The sequence below is a fragment of the Acanthochromis polyacanthus genome, chromosome 4 (genome assembly GCF_021347895.1).
Source record: "Acanthochromis polyacanthus isolate Apoly-LR-REF ecotype Palm Island chromosome 4, KAUST_Apoly_ChrSc, whole genome shotgun sequence".
NCBI lineage: Eukaryota > Metazoa > Chordata > Actinopteri > Pomacentridae > Acanthochromis > Acanthochromis polyacanthus.
In genome coordinates this window covers 30,317,204-30,333,798 of record NC_067116.1, presented here as the reverse complement: position 1 = coordinate 30,333,798, position 16,595 = coordinate 30,317,204, and the positions used below count along the sequence as shown (strand labels likewise).

Genomic DNA, 16,595 nt, shown 5'->3' with positions numbered 1-16,595 from the left:
CATATTTGTAAAGGATGAATCTGAATTGACAAAAAGCAAAACTGTAGTGATGCTGCACATTTGAGCACAATATTGCTTAAGTGGATGGATAAATATGATGCAGTGAGCAGGCATTGCATGAGGATTATGCTCTGCTTTGTCTGGTGGCTGCTGTGCCTTTTATTGATGCTGACTGTTGTTTGAAAGTCTCCGGCCTGTAATTGCCTGGATGGGAGGAGATAAGTGAGTGTCAGAGTGAAGATGAGCGCAGATGTATCTGGGTAATTGTCCTCTCCACGGCAATCTCCCCAGTCCCAAGAGCATATGGCCACGGAGAGATGCTAATGCTCCTGCCTGGCATTGTTTGCTTTCATCAAAATGTGGAGCAGGATCAGCAGAGCGACTTTGAATGAACCCAGGGAGTGAGACAGTGAATGATGGGGGGAGGCTCATGATTTGTTTTGTTTGAACTCTCATGAGATGATGGTGAAATCACAGATTAGCAACAATACTGACTTTAAAATGCTTTAAGCAAAAAATAAAATAAAACCAGGGAATAGTGTGTGTTTGACATGCTCCAGTCCGTTGACAGCTGAGCTCCAGGCACCAGGATTTCTCTCTTGGACCTATTAACCCCCACCCCATCCATCCACCCTCAGCTGCGTCTCTCCCTCCGCCCTGCAGGCAGGTATAGCAGCTCTCTGATTCATTTTCTTTCTTAGTGACTCAGCTTCCTTATTAGAGCAAACAGAGCATCATCAAAGCAGGAGCAGCAGTCCTTTCCTCCCCATCAAGCCTGAAGAGTTTCCCTAGAAGTGGAGAGAACTCAGCTGTCTCCTTCCTTGTAGTGAACCTTCTTTCTTTTTTACTGGTCTCTTAAACATGTTTTTTTTTTCTGTGAGGACTAATGTGTTTTTAACTGGAAAGCTCGGAGCCTCATGAAGAGGAATGGATAACCATCTGTGTACTGTTTTTTGCTGAATAATTGGCTTTTAAGCTAATTATTAAGATACTTGTTTGTTCTCTGATCAAATTTACTTACAAAGGGACTCACTGCCTTGTTCGCTTCCTGACAGGGTGGCAAACAAATTGTCTCTTTTGTTCTCTGACTGAGTGACTGGCTGTGGTGTTTATTGTCTTTTTGACTGCCTGATTAAGTACTGTGTTTTCACTGAGCAACGGATGACTGCTTATCTGACTCCATGACTGATTGGTTGAACTATTCGCCGTTTCCTTGTCTTTATGTTTTTATTCACCTGTGCTTCCTGAACAAGGTGATTATCTGATTCCCAACTATGCCATTTAACTGAGTGGCTGGGAGTGGCATCATCATTGTCATCCTCAAGGCTTTGAGACTGTCTGGATCTGGAGGAGCTGTCATGAAGAAGAGGAGAGGAGAGGTGTGAGAAGAATTAAATAAATTTAAAAAAAAAGACCCACAATAAGAAGCAGCAAACCGAAAGGCGGAGAAACAAATCTACAGGGAGGAAATTAGATTAGGGGAACAAACGGAGGAGAGCTTGTCAGAGGCGGAAAGGGTGACGAGAGGAGGCGTGGCAGTCGAGAGAGAGAGAGAGAGAGAGTGAGACAGAGAGCGACACAGAGAGGAGAGTGGATGCAACCCACACCCTGAGATGCTGTGCTGGCTGAGAGAGGACGAGATGTCGGTTCAGGAACTGCTACAGAGGGTGCAGTGTGTCATCACTCATGTCGGTAAGTCGCCACACGTCTTCCCCTGTTTTTCCCACCTTCAGATGGTTTGTTCAGAGCAAAGATAGCTCATGTTTTCAAAAATAAGTCGACAGAAAATGCACAGAGATGCTGCTTTTCTTAGAGAAGCCCCTTGTTGTGGTGTGGGATGTGCTTCAAGGTTGTATCTTTACCTGTGAGTCCTTGAGCTGGTTTAAAATGTGATAGAAATCAGATGAGATGAAATGGAGGCAGGGGATTTCCATCCTCTCATCAGGACCACTCAGTGAAGAGGGATGCGGTGGGATGGGCAGAGAGAAAGTGTGTAATCACCAGAGGAGTCGCTGCATTTGATCTGTGGTGTTTTCTGTGGTTTTCAGCGCAATCAAAGGTACAATAACTGAGTCTGTGAAGTCATTCTCTGTCTGGCAGCATACATTATCTGTCTGGATAATCTGAGTGAATATTTGCTTACACAATCCTGTATAGAGCACCTATGTCTTGATGATGGCTTTCAGTACCTACAGTGTAACTATATGCTGGCATTTATGATTTTATATACCTTTAGAAGCTCAGTGTTTAATAGATGTACAATCAGTAAATCTATGTATCACCGTTTTCTCTATCTGTTTGCTTTTATGTCGTCTCCTTTAATTTCTCCTCTTCCTAGTCATTTGTCTTTCGCTCATGACCCTTTCCATACCCTCTACATCTACTATAATATCCTTTCAATCCATCCCTTCTGCATCCTTTTTTCCTCCATCATTTAATTTCTCCTTGCTCTCTCCTCCTCCCATCCTTTTTTCCTCCTCCTCTCTGGTTCTGCATCCGGGTTGTTTCCCGGCTCGTTGGGAAGTAGGTTATTGTGCCACGCTGGAGTCTACTGCACGTTAGCCTCCATCACTGCACTGCCTACACTGCATAGTAGTGAGACGGAGGGAGGGGATGAGGTGCCGGGGAGCAGAGGAGAGCCTGTGCAGAGCGTTACTATGGAAACAGAGGCTGATTTCATTTACTGGAAATCACCCGGTATGGTACCGGTCTTTGCAGCATAGATGATGGCGTAAAAGTGTCATTTTAGCTGAATATTTTGATGCTCATTATCTCTGGGTTAACAAGTACTTACTTATTATATCCACTGTATAATGAGGGAACCACATTTATGTAGAGCTCACATACCAAAACAAACTGCAATCTACTGATGGTCTTACTAAACTTAACAAAACTTAAGTTTAACCTAAAACTAAGTCGTCACCCTAAATTGAATAATTTACAAAGTGGCAACTTGCTTTTTGACCCCTATTGTGGCACATGAGACCCCGACAATGTGACTGTATAGACAGATTGAACAATTGGACACACACACGTCACACAGCTACAGTTGAGGATCTAAATCCTTATACCTTTTTTTAGTTTTTGTTATAATAAGTATTTTTCACAATAGGATTGCTGTCTTAATGAGTATGCCACTGCATACACACTGCATCAAGACACATAAATTAACCAAATGCCTGCTTAGGGCCCCTGTAGCCACCAGAGGGCCACCAAGAGAGCTTTAAATGTTCTTTAAATGCACACAACAGACACTGAATTTTATTTCATACATATTATTTCTCTATGTGACAGTTTAACACCTTTGAATCTTGTTTGTTTTGCTCTTTAGCAATAGTTCAAATTTGCCATCAGCTACTACAACTCTATATTCTACAAGCTACATGATTTGTCATATTAACTGATGTGTTTACATCCAAGAAATGGATTCTTGTTTTCTGTCTTTCCCAGTATTTGCCATATTCCCACAAAATATAGCCGGGCATATTTGGCATGTTTGGAGACTATAATTTGAAATAAAGTTGAAAAAGGTGCAGTTTAAATGATTTTTAACCATCAAGGTAATACAATAGGTCAGCAAACAGTTGTATGAATCATTTTGGAAAACCCTTGGAAAGGATTGTCAAATGATTCTCTTCTGCCTCTATGCATTGCTTTGGAAATCAGAGACATATTTTGTAACTGAGTTTTGCAGATTTCTGTCTGAGGAAATGTCTGAACCAATGTAGATAATCAGAAACGTGGATAATGTTTTAGTCATTTAGAAACATAGTCAATGCTCCATGCTAATATGTCTCCTAAATAAACAATGGTAATTTACGAGGACCTGCATTTAATTTTAATGAAATCATGCAGATTTTCATAGCTGCAGTACCTTATGTACTGTCTTGTTATTTACATGTTTCTATTCTTTACTTTTCTAACAACACAGTGTTGAGTCACCACCAGGGAGCTCACTTGTTCCTGCATGAACCAGGACCAAAGCACAGCTCCGGGTAGTGGTTATATTATTATATCAGATGGCTGCATACTTTAAATGTGGGCCATTTACATAACTTTGCAGTTGACCATATACATGTGTTCTTTAGGAATATAGATGAAACAAACAACAAAGGCTCTTGATAATAGAATTCTACCTCTGCTTATTGATTTTAAAGTGATGACAGCTCACTGTCTTCACTCTAATGTCTTTGTCCAGTCATTTTGAAGACTCCCAGGTTGCTTGTCAGGCCGACCCTTTATTTTGATATGGTACAGACAGAGCAAGACAAGCAAAAAGCTCAAATGATTGACTGTAACTGATCCACTCTTTTAATCAGCTCTCCTTGGTGTGTGCTACTTCAGTGCAGACTGATCATGATAATGTGTCTCTGTCAAATGAATACGCCCTTCAAGATGAACTGAGCTTCACCTGGAAACCAGACCAGAGCAGGTGGCAGCAGCAGCAGGAGGCAGACAAACAGCTGCAGCCAAGTCAGACAGCTTCCTGCAAACTGTTAGCGCTGATCTCAGTTTGATAAAATATTAAGTTTGCGCACAGTCTCCAATCGTTTTAATGATGTCAGGGTAACCAGGTAAAATGCTATACAGGTGATCTGTCTTCATGGTATAAATACCATTTTGCATAAATTCGCTCATAAAGGAGCTCTTTTTAGTTTGCTGTTGTGTATTAATCAATAGTCAGACCTAACTATTCAAAAAATATTCAAAGAGATAAGAGAGAAATCACCTTGTAAGGACTGGAACATCCACACAGATGGTATTTTAAGAATCACTACATCAAATTTAATAGATGTTTTTTTCTGTTGCTACATAATTTGAGCATTTAATCAGCGGTCTAACAGTTAATACATAAGTACATAATTTAGTAGGACTAAAAGAATTTGTGCTGTCTGTGAAATAAATGAATTCTAACTCGCTGACTGATAAATGTCACCATTAACTGTCAACGGAATTAACCTTCATAGTGCAAATCAGACTCAATCAAAATCTCTCTGATTGAAGATAAAATGGAAAATTTCTATAAAAATGTCTAAACCAATCAGCTTTTTGTTCGGGTTATGCCCAGGTGTTTCCAATCATGCCCTGAGGTCATGGAGTAGGTGGACAGAAACTGCTTCACCCAGCCCCTCAGAATGCTTTGATCTCGTCAGGCTGTTGCTGCAAATATGCGTGTGATGTCAAGATCAAGTTGAAGAGCCGCTATTGATGGACCTTTGAAGGCGCTCCGTAGTATCAGGCACAGACATTAGCAACAAATTCTTGCAAGCTGCAGCCCCTGTGGATCTGACTGACTTGAATACTCCAAAAAATAAGTAGTATAGTTATCTGAAGCCAAAGGTTCATGAGGATGCTTCATGGACTGGGTTTGCAACACACTTAAGCCTTAAGAAAGTCCAATTTGTCTTCAGGCAGACAGAATAACTCAAGAAATGAGAACCAGCAGTGTTTTAGTGTGGATAAAGGAGACCGCAGAGCCAGACACGCCTGCTTTCCATTAGTCCTTTATAACAAAACCATTGGCCAATTTGAAAATCCTTCACCACACAATATCCACAATATTACCCATAATCAGTGTCATTGTCAGTAAGCAAACAGATCCACCCTGCTGCAGTGACATTTTACTTTGCAGACATCTCTTTTTACATCTCTACTAATACATGGTGTCATACTGTATGTACAGCATGCTCAAGATTTGTGTTTGGTTACTCAGGGACCCCCGCCTAACAACACCCCCAACAGCTCCCAGCCTTTGTTGTCATGACGTCAGAGCTGTATTCTCTCTGCTTCCTCTTCCTGTCTATCCTACAGAAGTGGTGGTTGGAGAGGGGAGGGCCACCATATCCTTTGGAAAGTGTTTGTCTTTATTTCTGTCAGCTGGATGGAGGCCAGCTGAGCTCACACCAACAGAGCTGAACAATAGGATTGATCTAATGCAGCACCAGAAAACTCCGATTTCATAGTCTGGCCTAATTTTCTCTACACGCACATTTTTTTTGAAGCGCCGTTGAGCAGATTGGGTGGGCCAAAGTCAAGTAAGCTGGTGATCGACTTACTGTTGACGAGACGTGAATGACTGAAGAACAGGCTTACTGAATGAGGCACTGGCTTCCAGTTTTATGGAACTCGGTGCCTGAATGTGAATGTTTAACATCCTGTTTGGCATGGAGGTGCTTTATATCTATTTGCTTCTCTCCTGCTCTCTGGGCTCACATACGGTCATTTAATACAGCGGATTTCTTAATAAAGCTGTTCTCATTTACATATTTATCTGTTTCTCTTGTCATGCAATACAATGAGAGTAGGATGTGGACTAAAATGAAGCCAACTAAGAATACACCAGCGGTCTTTTCCAAGTTGCTGCTCTGCGCTACTGAAACCCTGATTTTATATCTGTAGCGTTGTCTGACAAACTTAAAATACACAGTGTATGAATTCAGCTTATTTTCATAGAATTTGAAGATACTACCAAAATCAGGGAATAATGATGCAATAAGGAGGAAAGACAAGTCTAATGATCAAATTTATTTAAATTAGCAGTTTGCAAACCACAAAAGTTAAACAAATAACATCCAAACCATTCCTTGATTTATGCCTTCAATAGGCCTTTGCTTTTCAATGCAGCTTTCAAAGTATTAGGTAAATATTTTAGGGGTTTACTGAAGTAAAGATATGTTATCTTTAGGCATTTTAGCAAACAAATGCTGTCATGGCTCTGTGAAGAGCACTGTGATTAGTTTGTATAAACCAACTGCTTTCACTTTTGATTTGTCACTGGTTGCCAGTAATGATGATTGTCTGGAACCAGTTCAACAGTAACTGAATCATAATGGAAATACATACAATAAAACAGTATAATGATAATCATTATATTAAAATTAATACAACAACAACATTCTAAAACACTGCTGGCAAGTAGCCTTCCCCCATTTTGGTTTAATTCTCCAAAGGAATAACTGAGGCAAAAGCAAGAGCAGAAAACAACATCTGTTCTTTTTAGCAGAGGGACTGCTGGGAACATCCTCGTCATCAATTATTCAAAGTGCTGAAGTGCAGTGTATGAAACGTCACTGACTGATGACACTAATGTGCTTACATGTTATTGGTGTGGATCCTGAAAGGCCTGTGACTTTAAATGTTTGGCTGGGTTTGTTGTTTCCATTCAGTGACGTTTTATTGATTCCAACAGGAGGAGGTCACTCCCAGTGAGTTAGCCAAGGCCTGCGTGGATGTAATCCATGATGTCATGAAGCCTCTTCGCAGTTTCTTAACAGTCAAGACAGTTGTTGACAGGCTTTTTTCAAAACCAGACCAGCTGGGCACAAGTCTGTTGAGTATTCTTCCTGTTGACGCTCAGTCCTTACTGACTCCTCTGGATTTCTGACTCATATATACAGAATCTAAAATGTTTTGTGTTGGATTTGTCTTGATGCTATACTAGAAGTACACAACAAACTGAAGGTTGAAATGATCGAAGAAAATGTAAACGATCCAAGGAATCAGTCTCCACCCTTCATTGTCTTGTTTCTCTTTCTGGTGGATTTGAAACTTATCACCCAAGAATCTGACATGAATATTGTGTCCCCTCATTTTCACAGACTTAATATTAGGTAACTAATGATGACTGTATTGTTGCTGGTCTCAGGATTCTGTGCCAATGTGCCAAATATAGAACAATGGAACTCACTGTCACTTTTAATCAGAAGTTATAATCACAGTGATTTTGACAGAATTTTTTCCTCATTTTTGCCAAAACACATTGATTGATGGGTCATGTTTCTGTAAGTGACGGCATTCAAAGATTTATTTGGTTTGAATGCGATTTGTATTGGGATTATCCTACTGGAGTCTGCTTTGGCAGGACTGAGAATTTACACTATTACTGTTTGGGTGGGTTTCCCACAAGTCTGTTTGGTCCTCTGGCCCGAACTATCTGTTCCAAGAGTGAAATGAATGTTTCACAACCTTCAGCTACCAGTGAGAGTTATAGTGATTCGTTGGTACCTGTCTGGATGGATAAATAGCCTAGCACTCAAGGTTTCTGAGAAAAGTCTGTTTCAGTAGTATTTGGGTGAACCAATCCTTTCATTTGCCCAACAAGAGAGAAAATGTGGTTTATTTAAAGGGAAATACTTCACCTTCGCAAACCCACAAGGCAAAAATAGACCAAATAATTAAGGTGTCACTTCAAATTTACTGCCTGTGGTTAGTTTGATTTATGATTTTCATAAAGCTCAAAATCCTGTCCAGAACTGGTGCTGAACTGTGGAAAACCTGATGTCTGCAGAGAATGCCTGTACAACTATATTTTTTCATGAAGGAGAGGTTGGGGGATTCCTCTTATTTGGCCTGAAGCAGAGTAGAACAGCAGGGGAGCTGGCAAACCTGCACAGCTAGAGACAACATGGTCATTCTAACTTTGCACAGACAGGAACCACAGGCCTTTGAATTTCAGAAACACACTTTCGAAGACAGCTAAAGGTCACTGATTAACACAGTGAACACAGCACACTATAACAACCAATCACATGCACTCTTCTCATTCTGTTTAAGAGGTGAAATCAATGGAGACAGGCTGAGGGCTCTGACAGAGATAAAGAGAGAGTCTTACTCCACTGGCCCACATATTTTATTAGTGGTAGAATGAACCGCCAGTTAATCTTTGTTGGGGCCTCGGCTAAAGGATTATTGGTGCTGCTGATCATACTGTACACACATTTAGTTTGGGCTAATTAACCTTCTAAACCTCAAGCAATTTCTAGGCATTTATTGCTTGTGTCACATTTTTACTCATTGTGGGCTTTTTATTCACTGCAATATAAAGTCCAGCTCCTTTATAGAAACAACAAAATCATTACTGAAGGAACTCAAAAATGTCACAATATGTCCAAATCATCAAAAAAGGAAAAACAAGTGTTTTAATTTCTTTGAATTCATCTTTTAGGCAAAAATTGTTTACAACAAAAACACTAATTGTCTCGCAGTTGTGCCAATGAGGGCAGAGTTCTTTCACTGGACATTGTTGCATTTTGCTTTAACTGATATCCTTTCCCATCTCAACCAAGTATAAAGCATTTTTAAAAATATTTACTACAATCACTGGTGACCTTAAACCTCCCGTCTTTGAGGGTTTCTGACCAGGGTTGGTGCTTGCTCTTGTTCACTTCCTGCCAGTCATTTTGACTGATTGTACTGGAGCTCCAGTCCTGTGCTCTATTCCTTGTTCTTCCTCCCGCCTACCGACTTGAATGATTGGACTCCTGTTAGGAGTGCTCCAGTTAGGTGGCAGCAATCACTGCACCTGGTTTAAAAGTGCACCTCATCTGTCAACAAGAGAGGATGTGATTCAATGTGAGAAACACTTTCCTTTCTGTAATCACTTGCTAGTTGTTACCTCTTTGTACTTGCATCTGCTTGGTTGAGGTTACTTGTTGATTTTGTGTGTTCTGTAGCCTCATAGCTTTGAGTTATTGCTCCTCCTAGATACTAGTCCAGGCTTAGTTTCGCACACCTGCACCCACTTTGTGAGCTCCAAGCTCCATGCTGGACACATGAGTGGCAAAGGTAATGTTCTCTTTGCATTTCCGTTTAGGAAGCGAGTAGCTATTTCAGTCTGTTTTATTTTGTACTTTACTTCAAAAGTTTCTCTTCTGCCACTTTGCTTTTGATTTTATTCATTCCTGTGATTTAACAGACCCAAAGGCCCCATTTTCTTTTGTAGTTTTACATACTTTGTTCATTTGTTCATTCAAACACAGGTAGCAGGTAGTTATATCTTACTTCCTCTAGCCTGGAAGTTGCAATTTATTGTTCAGGGTAAATTGGAATTTTGTAGAGAAATAGGTGAAAGAACTGCATTTACTGACAGCTGACGACTGTCACTGTTGCTTTATAGTCGGTGTAGACAAGTTGTTGTGTACTGAAAGTGCCACATTCTACATTGGGAATGTTTCAACTTCGTTTTAGTCACACATGTACCCGATCGTAAGTGTTTCATGTTTTGTTCTCTTCAGCTACATTTTAACTGCGATTGCATTTACAGTAGGATCATTTTTACTGTGACAAAAAAATACAGTACCCTGTTACTGTGATTGCATTTACAGTAGGATCATTTTTACTGTAGCAGCATTTATAGTCAGAATTATCTTACTGTAAATGGGTACATAGGTACTGTGATTAAGTGTACAGTAAGCTTACTGTAAAACATTCTACAGCAACTTACTTGCCAAATTGCTGCCAGTAAGTTACTGTACATTTTACGGTAAGCTTTTTACTGTGTATACATGCCATATTTATAGACCATGTTATACATTTTCCCAAAGCTATATGTATTTGGACTAAGTTACTGGAAGTTCTGAAGTTCAAGAAAGTAAAAGCTTCATCTTTCTTTTAAGAAAAAGGTAAGACTGTCAACCTCAACTTACTGTATTTCTTTTTCTTTGCTCTGTTGTTTGTTGTGAAGTGTGTGACTTCACAAACTGAGAAGAGAGGGGAAAAATGGGTGGAGAAGCCATATAAATCATTTGGAGTGGTGTGTGTGTCGGGGGGGCATAAAAGAAGAAGGATGGGGGGGGGGGAGGAAAGCTGGGAGTAAACATGGAAGGATGCGGTGGGGAAGGGAAGTCCCTGCTGCCTTATGAGAGTATTGTTGAGGATATTTGTGTAAACCGTGGTCAGAACTCAGCTGCTAAGCCGGTCACAAGGCTGCCAGGAGAGGCTCAGACCCCGGCTCTGACGAAAACGCTCAAATTCACATTCCCCCTGTCCCTCTCTCACTTTGTCTCGCTCTCTGACACACAAAAGAGGAGGGCTTGATTCTGCAGTGTTGAGGGCAATCAGGCAGCCTTGAGGACTGGACTGTAGTATCACTGGACCTGTGAATGTGTGTGTGTTGTGGGTTCTGCTGCTGCTGTGGACGCTGGACTGGATGCTGGTTTAGGCCGTGTGCCTCGGCCCCTCCTGGACGCTGTTTGACAGAAAGAACAGTCGCGACATGGGATCAGTGATGTGTAAGTGATGAACATATTGGCTGTGTGTGAATGTGGCTGACATGATTTGTTATGAAGGGTCAACACCTGGGACAAGGTTGCTTGCTTGAAAGCGATGGAGATTAGACTCTCAACCAACCAGCTGATTGTGGGAGTGTGGTGCTTTCATGCCATTTTAGGCGGAATAGTTATGGATAAGTGCTTTTTTTTTTTTTTTTTTTTTTTTTAATGTGGCCCTATAGGAGCTTCTTTTAAATGTCAGTAATGCTAACTACAAACTGTAGGTCCTGGATAGGAAATGAAATGATGCTATAGGTGTGTTTTTTGTGTCTCGAGTAAATTTTTCTCATTAATGTACAGCATACACGCTTGTTGAGCATTTAATATTGTAGATGTGGAATAGTGTTGTGCCGGAATTTTATCTGCATCAATTTTGTCATTTGTGTTTCTATTGTTTTCAGATGCGCCAAATGTCTTAACAGACCGATGAAAAACAACACTTAGCACTCCATGCAAAGTAAATTATTTTTAAAAAATCTTGTTAGGTTAAGGAGTAGGGTTATTTATTTTATGCAGTGTTTAAAACAAACAGGTTAGATCTATTATGTTAAAAATATGGGCCCTGATGTACATCAGTTTACCTGTAACTACAGCAACAGAGATCATTACCTCCGCCAAGGAGGTTATGTGACACCCGGCGTCCGTCCATCCGTAAGATAACTCAAAAACGCCTGGGCAGATTCAGATGAAATTTTGAGGGGATGTAGACTATGGTAAGAGGAAGAGCTGATTTAATTTTGCTGGCAATCCGGAAAGGATCCTGGATCACTTTGAATTTTTTACTATGTTTTATTATGTGGTCCAAAATATGACAAAAACATCATAGGTTAGTATGTCGTCCAACAAATTGGAGCAAGGTGTCCAGATAGCTCAACTGGTTAAGAAGGTGATTCATAAACAGAACTGTGTCAGAGATGTAGGTTCAATTCCAACTTATGATCCTTTACTGCATGGGTTTCCTGTTTTCCTCTCCATCCTTGGCGGAGGTCTGGACTCTCTGAGTGCTTTTCTAGTTAAATATGTGAAATGCTTTAGCAAAGTGTTCAGCACTTTTGAGAAAAGTGCCACATAGATAAAGTTTGCTCTTATATTATTTTTATGATCTACAGTGTGTGGAATATGGAGTTGTAATTTTCTACTGATGTGGCTACACATTTGCAGCACTAGAAACCAAAACCAATTCCCCCACAGGCAATAAATTACATTTTATTGTATCGTTAATTTCAAATGAATGCTAACTGTATGAATAAGTTGATGAAGAGATGAGTGAACACCACATCTTCCTCAGTTTTGGCCTGAATTCTAACATGCAGCATAACTTCATGTAGTCAGTACCTGCCTGGACCAGTAAAAAAAAAAAAAAAAAAAAACAGACTTCATTAGAATTGCAGATGGAACAAGTGCGTCATTGGGCTACTAATTATAAGCCAAAACACATCTGCAGCAGCGGTTAGGAGTTACAGGAAGAGCCATGCTATCAATAACAGAAGCTGCAGTGGTCATCCTTGAATACTGACATAACAATTTGCTATTTATACGGCACTGCATTAAAAAAACAAACAAGTGCTTCTGATTGACTGTAAAAACTGGTGTTTCAGTGATGGTCAGACATTGTGGAGGTCTGTTGTCCTTTTTACCAGTGGATGACGAAGAAATGAGCTGTTATGTCTCCAATATGCCTATTTTTGCTTTTCAAGGGTGAAAGGTTTTTAAATTTATGTTGCTTTATTGTCTGCACAAAGTCTGTTTAGTAGAAAGAGTTACAGCTCTTGCTGTAAGAGGCAAAGTGACAAGGATTGACAAAGGTTATGGCAGGTGCTGAGAAGCTGGCTCAAGTGAATTAAATCAAAGCCATCGGTGTGTACACCCAGTCATCAGATACGCTGCAAGCTCATGAGAGGAGAACTGATGCCACTGATGTTGAGCCATGAAATGACCTCTCCAGTCACAGAGAGTTCCACTCAGAGTCCAGCACTCTGAGACTGTATGAGCAATGTAAAGAGGGAGGGCAAGTATCAGTTTGTTCTTGGGAGGAAACCAAGAGCAGCCATTATTACATCAGGAAGATGACTCCCCCCGAGTTGATCTGCTTAGTGAGTACCTCTGGGCAGTGTGAGGCAGAGGATGATGAAGAGGGAAAGGAATTATCATGGAGCCCTTCCATGGGCAGATAGATGAGGAGAGCAGATAGTAGCTCGAATAGGCCAGTCTGGAGAACAATCCACCTGCTCTGGTTATGCTGATTAAGCCCTAAGCACCAGAGCAATAAGCAGAAACAACTAAAGGTGCAGGTCATATAGATGAAGCTAAGACGGTCCAGCACAAAGCACAGTGTAAGATGCAAGATTAGTTTATTATATGTATGAATATTCACAATAACTGTCATCATTTAGTCCTATTTTCTGGTTGATTTAGGCTGTATAAAGATGCTTGTGCTCACTGGTTTCACATGTTTGTTTTCAGAGATGCAACATAGTGATGGTTTAGACATATTAACGTCACTTGAGGCAACACAAGTTTGACATGCAGCCTTTACAGCTCTTTGATATAGTGTATTGTAGGGACTGCATCATATTTATTTGGAGACACATTTCTTTTCTTAAGTTTAGTAATTGTTCAGTTCTAGTTTCTCTTCCAACTCTTGAAGAAAAAAATCTTCCCATTGTTTCACTGACTGTCCATGCATGTATCGTGGGATGCTAGTTGTCTAATCATTTGTGTCTATTATTATTATAAGCTGAGAAGTGAAAGGGGCTCTTTAGGGTGTCCTTTTGTGCCTGAGGCTTAGAGCTAAAGGCATATCAAGAAGAATGACATTTTTGCACACAATCTACCCTCGCATAGACAGACTATTCTCCACAGCGGCTGTTTCAGCACTGGAAAATGTTCTGACTGCAACTCTGCTACAGGGTATAAAAATGCTCAGGTGTGTTTGACTTTCTTTTATCAAGACACACTTGTTTTGGGTGGTGCTCAGTGTTGGTTTCAGCAGTAGTAGCCTAGCAAAATAGTCAGGGAAATTGTTTTAGTGGAACATTTGCATGCAAGGAACTGTTATTAAAATGAACAATTCACCGAAAAACCAAGCAGATCTGTGTAGGTTGCTGCTCAGAGGTGGTGTTGGTGGTTTCTTGTGGCAAAGGGGATTTTGAAAACTGTAACATGTAGATGGTACAAGGGAAGGAGAAAGCTGCGTGAAATGTGCAGCACAAATGTCAGGTTTTAAGCCAAAGTCGACACAAAGCGAGTCAGAAAACAGATGATCTGGAAATTGAATGCACTGACAAACCCCTTTGTAATAATGAAAATCAGATCATAATCTTGTTAGTGCATGGTCCAAAAAAATGAATGAGTGTGTTAGATTAATGAGTTTTGATTTTTTGATTTTTCGTGCAACTTTTTCTTAGTCAGTGCTTTTTTTTTATTTATTTTTTTTTATTGCAAATAACAGACCAGTGTTTTCTTTCTCAGTTCTAGTTTTGCTCTAAATTTTGAAAGTCTAAACCACACTCGTGGCTTCATGCAGTAGGCAGTGTACACCAATGTAGTATCTTTCTGGTCTTTTTGTAATCTTTGATCAGAGCTCTGAAATGAGTGCTGATGGACATTTCTCACACTATGATCTTGGACCGTTATTTGAAACATATGGCACATTGTATAAAGACATTAGGGCCCCTGGGTCTTTTGATATTGTAATGAATTGCTGTAGTCCGAATCAAACTTTCAGATAATAAAACTGCCACAAATCAAGTGCTATCTAGCAAGCTTGAGTTTTTTTAATCAGTTATTTTCAGGTTAACATTTTCCACTATATTTGAATGTGATATTTCCATAAAGATGGACAAATGCAAATCAAGTTTTTGAAATAAGATTCCGTGTCAGTGTCTAACAAGGATGTGATTAGCTAGATGTCTGTCTGGACCTCTAAAATAGCTTGAGTAAGTATAAGAATTGACTGCATTACTGTAATCCAGTCACTAAAAATAACCTAACTTCAGCAGGCCGACCTTTTCCACAGCTGACATATGTCCCAGCAAGAAAAGCAGAAGTGAGACTGAAAATAATTAAATAGTCACATTTCCTTGAGATGAGTTAGTTCCAGGGTGCTGATATTGTGTATATTGGAACTTGATGTGGACACTGAGCTATCATTAATGACTTTCTTCTTATCCACGCTTTCCTTTTTTTTTCTTCTTCTTCTTCTTTTGGAAAAAAGTGTATAGAATGGGGATAAACCACCTGTAGAGTATTCACAGCAGGTTGTAGTTGTTTGAGTCACATGGGCTAACATATGCAAATGTCCTGTAATAGGCTTTACTTTGAGTCCAGAGATTATGACAGAGGCAGAAGCACACTCTCACACAGGTTAGATGCACCTTGCTGGCTTTAGAAGACACCTAAGAGCAGCTCGAGTAGTCCTCCTGAGTGGCAAATGAACAGTTTGACAGTGAGGAGCTGACGGCAGAAAGTTTGAAGAAACATGGATTTGCTGCAGCAGAGCCGGTGTGAAGGCTGGGTGGGTCGATACATTAGACAGGAGCACACTCATCCCTGGTGATCTTGTGTGGAGTAATGACTGGAAATTGACTGTAGAAGAAGAATGCACTACCAGACGGTCACTTCTCGCTGTCCCAACTGTGGTAAATATGGAGAATCCTATTCCACCGTGCGGATCTCCACTCCTGAGATGGAGTCTTACTACCAGTTCCTGCGGGTGTGTCAGGAGACCGAATCATTCATACTAAGAAGTACGTCAGCCCTTTACATTGCATCTCATGGTGCTCTTTGGCATGTCTGTGGCACATTTTATTGTCAAGGGCTCATGTTTGTGTGAAACCCAACACAAGTTGTGAAAAGGAAGGACGTTTAGGTGCTGAAACTATAAACCTGAAGCTCTGAAAATCATGAATTACTCACAGTCCAGCATCTGATTTTCATTTAAGGTTAAAGGTCAGAAACAAGTAGTTTAAATAATGAATTCACTCATACCTTTTAAGCAGTGTACATTCATGGAAAAGGCAGTGTAGATATTTTAAACATGTTTTCGTAAAGAGGAAGTAATAGGTTGTATAGGTCTGTTTCCACTGCAGGAACCTGGCTTTAAGCAGTGTGAATGTTTACAGGAACTGACCCATAATCAGCCCTTTTATTGTGACAGGAGTTCCAGCAGCTTTAAGTCTGAGTGTACATTGGAAATAGGATATAGGAGGCTTGTTTTGTTAGTCTCTATGATGAATTTTTTTTTAATGCTTCTTATTGTAATGTTAGACAGAATGACAACAAGAGAGCAAAAAAACAATAGTTTGACCAATCAGCATTTCTCTTCTTAGTTTTATCAAGCAGCTTGGAGTATTCAGTTCCTCTTAGAAGTACTTACCCAGCAGTAGGTACTTTGTTCGGCCCCAAAAATGGCCCAAAGAGGCATTCTGCAGAGGCGGTTCTTGTGGTCGCACATGCATAAAAATTTGAACCCAGGTTCCCAGGAAAATTCCCTATTGTGACCCCTGACTTTTTGATTACAGCAGAAATGTCTCATAGCTTGTAATT

The 16,595-nt window shown here is 40.2% G+C and overlaps 1 protein-coding gene across 7 annotated transcripts in view; it reads left to right on the top strand.

The window, feature by feature from the left end:
- The first annotated feature begins 696 nt into the window (after positions 1-696).
- Positions 697-16,595, top strand: part of mcf2l2 (MCF.2 cell line derived transforming sequence-like 2) — a 137,966-nt gene continuing 122,067 nt past the window's right edge. For 3 of the 7 annotated variants that reach the window (XM_051947570.1, XM_051947569.1, XM_051947572.1), the window contains exon 1: positions 698-1,692. In XM_051947570.1, the coding sequence (XP_051803530.1) occupies positions 1,614-1,692 (79 nt within the window). In that variant the 5' untranslated portion in view covers positions 698-1,613. Of the gene's footprint in view, positions 1,693-10,675; positions 11,010-16,595 lie in introns of those variants that run through there. The other 4 variants (XM_051947577.1, XM_051947575.1, XM_051947576.1 and 1 more) reach the window with 3 other exon arrangements.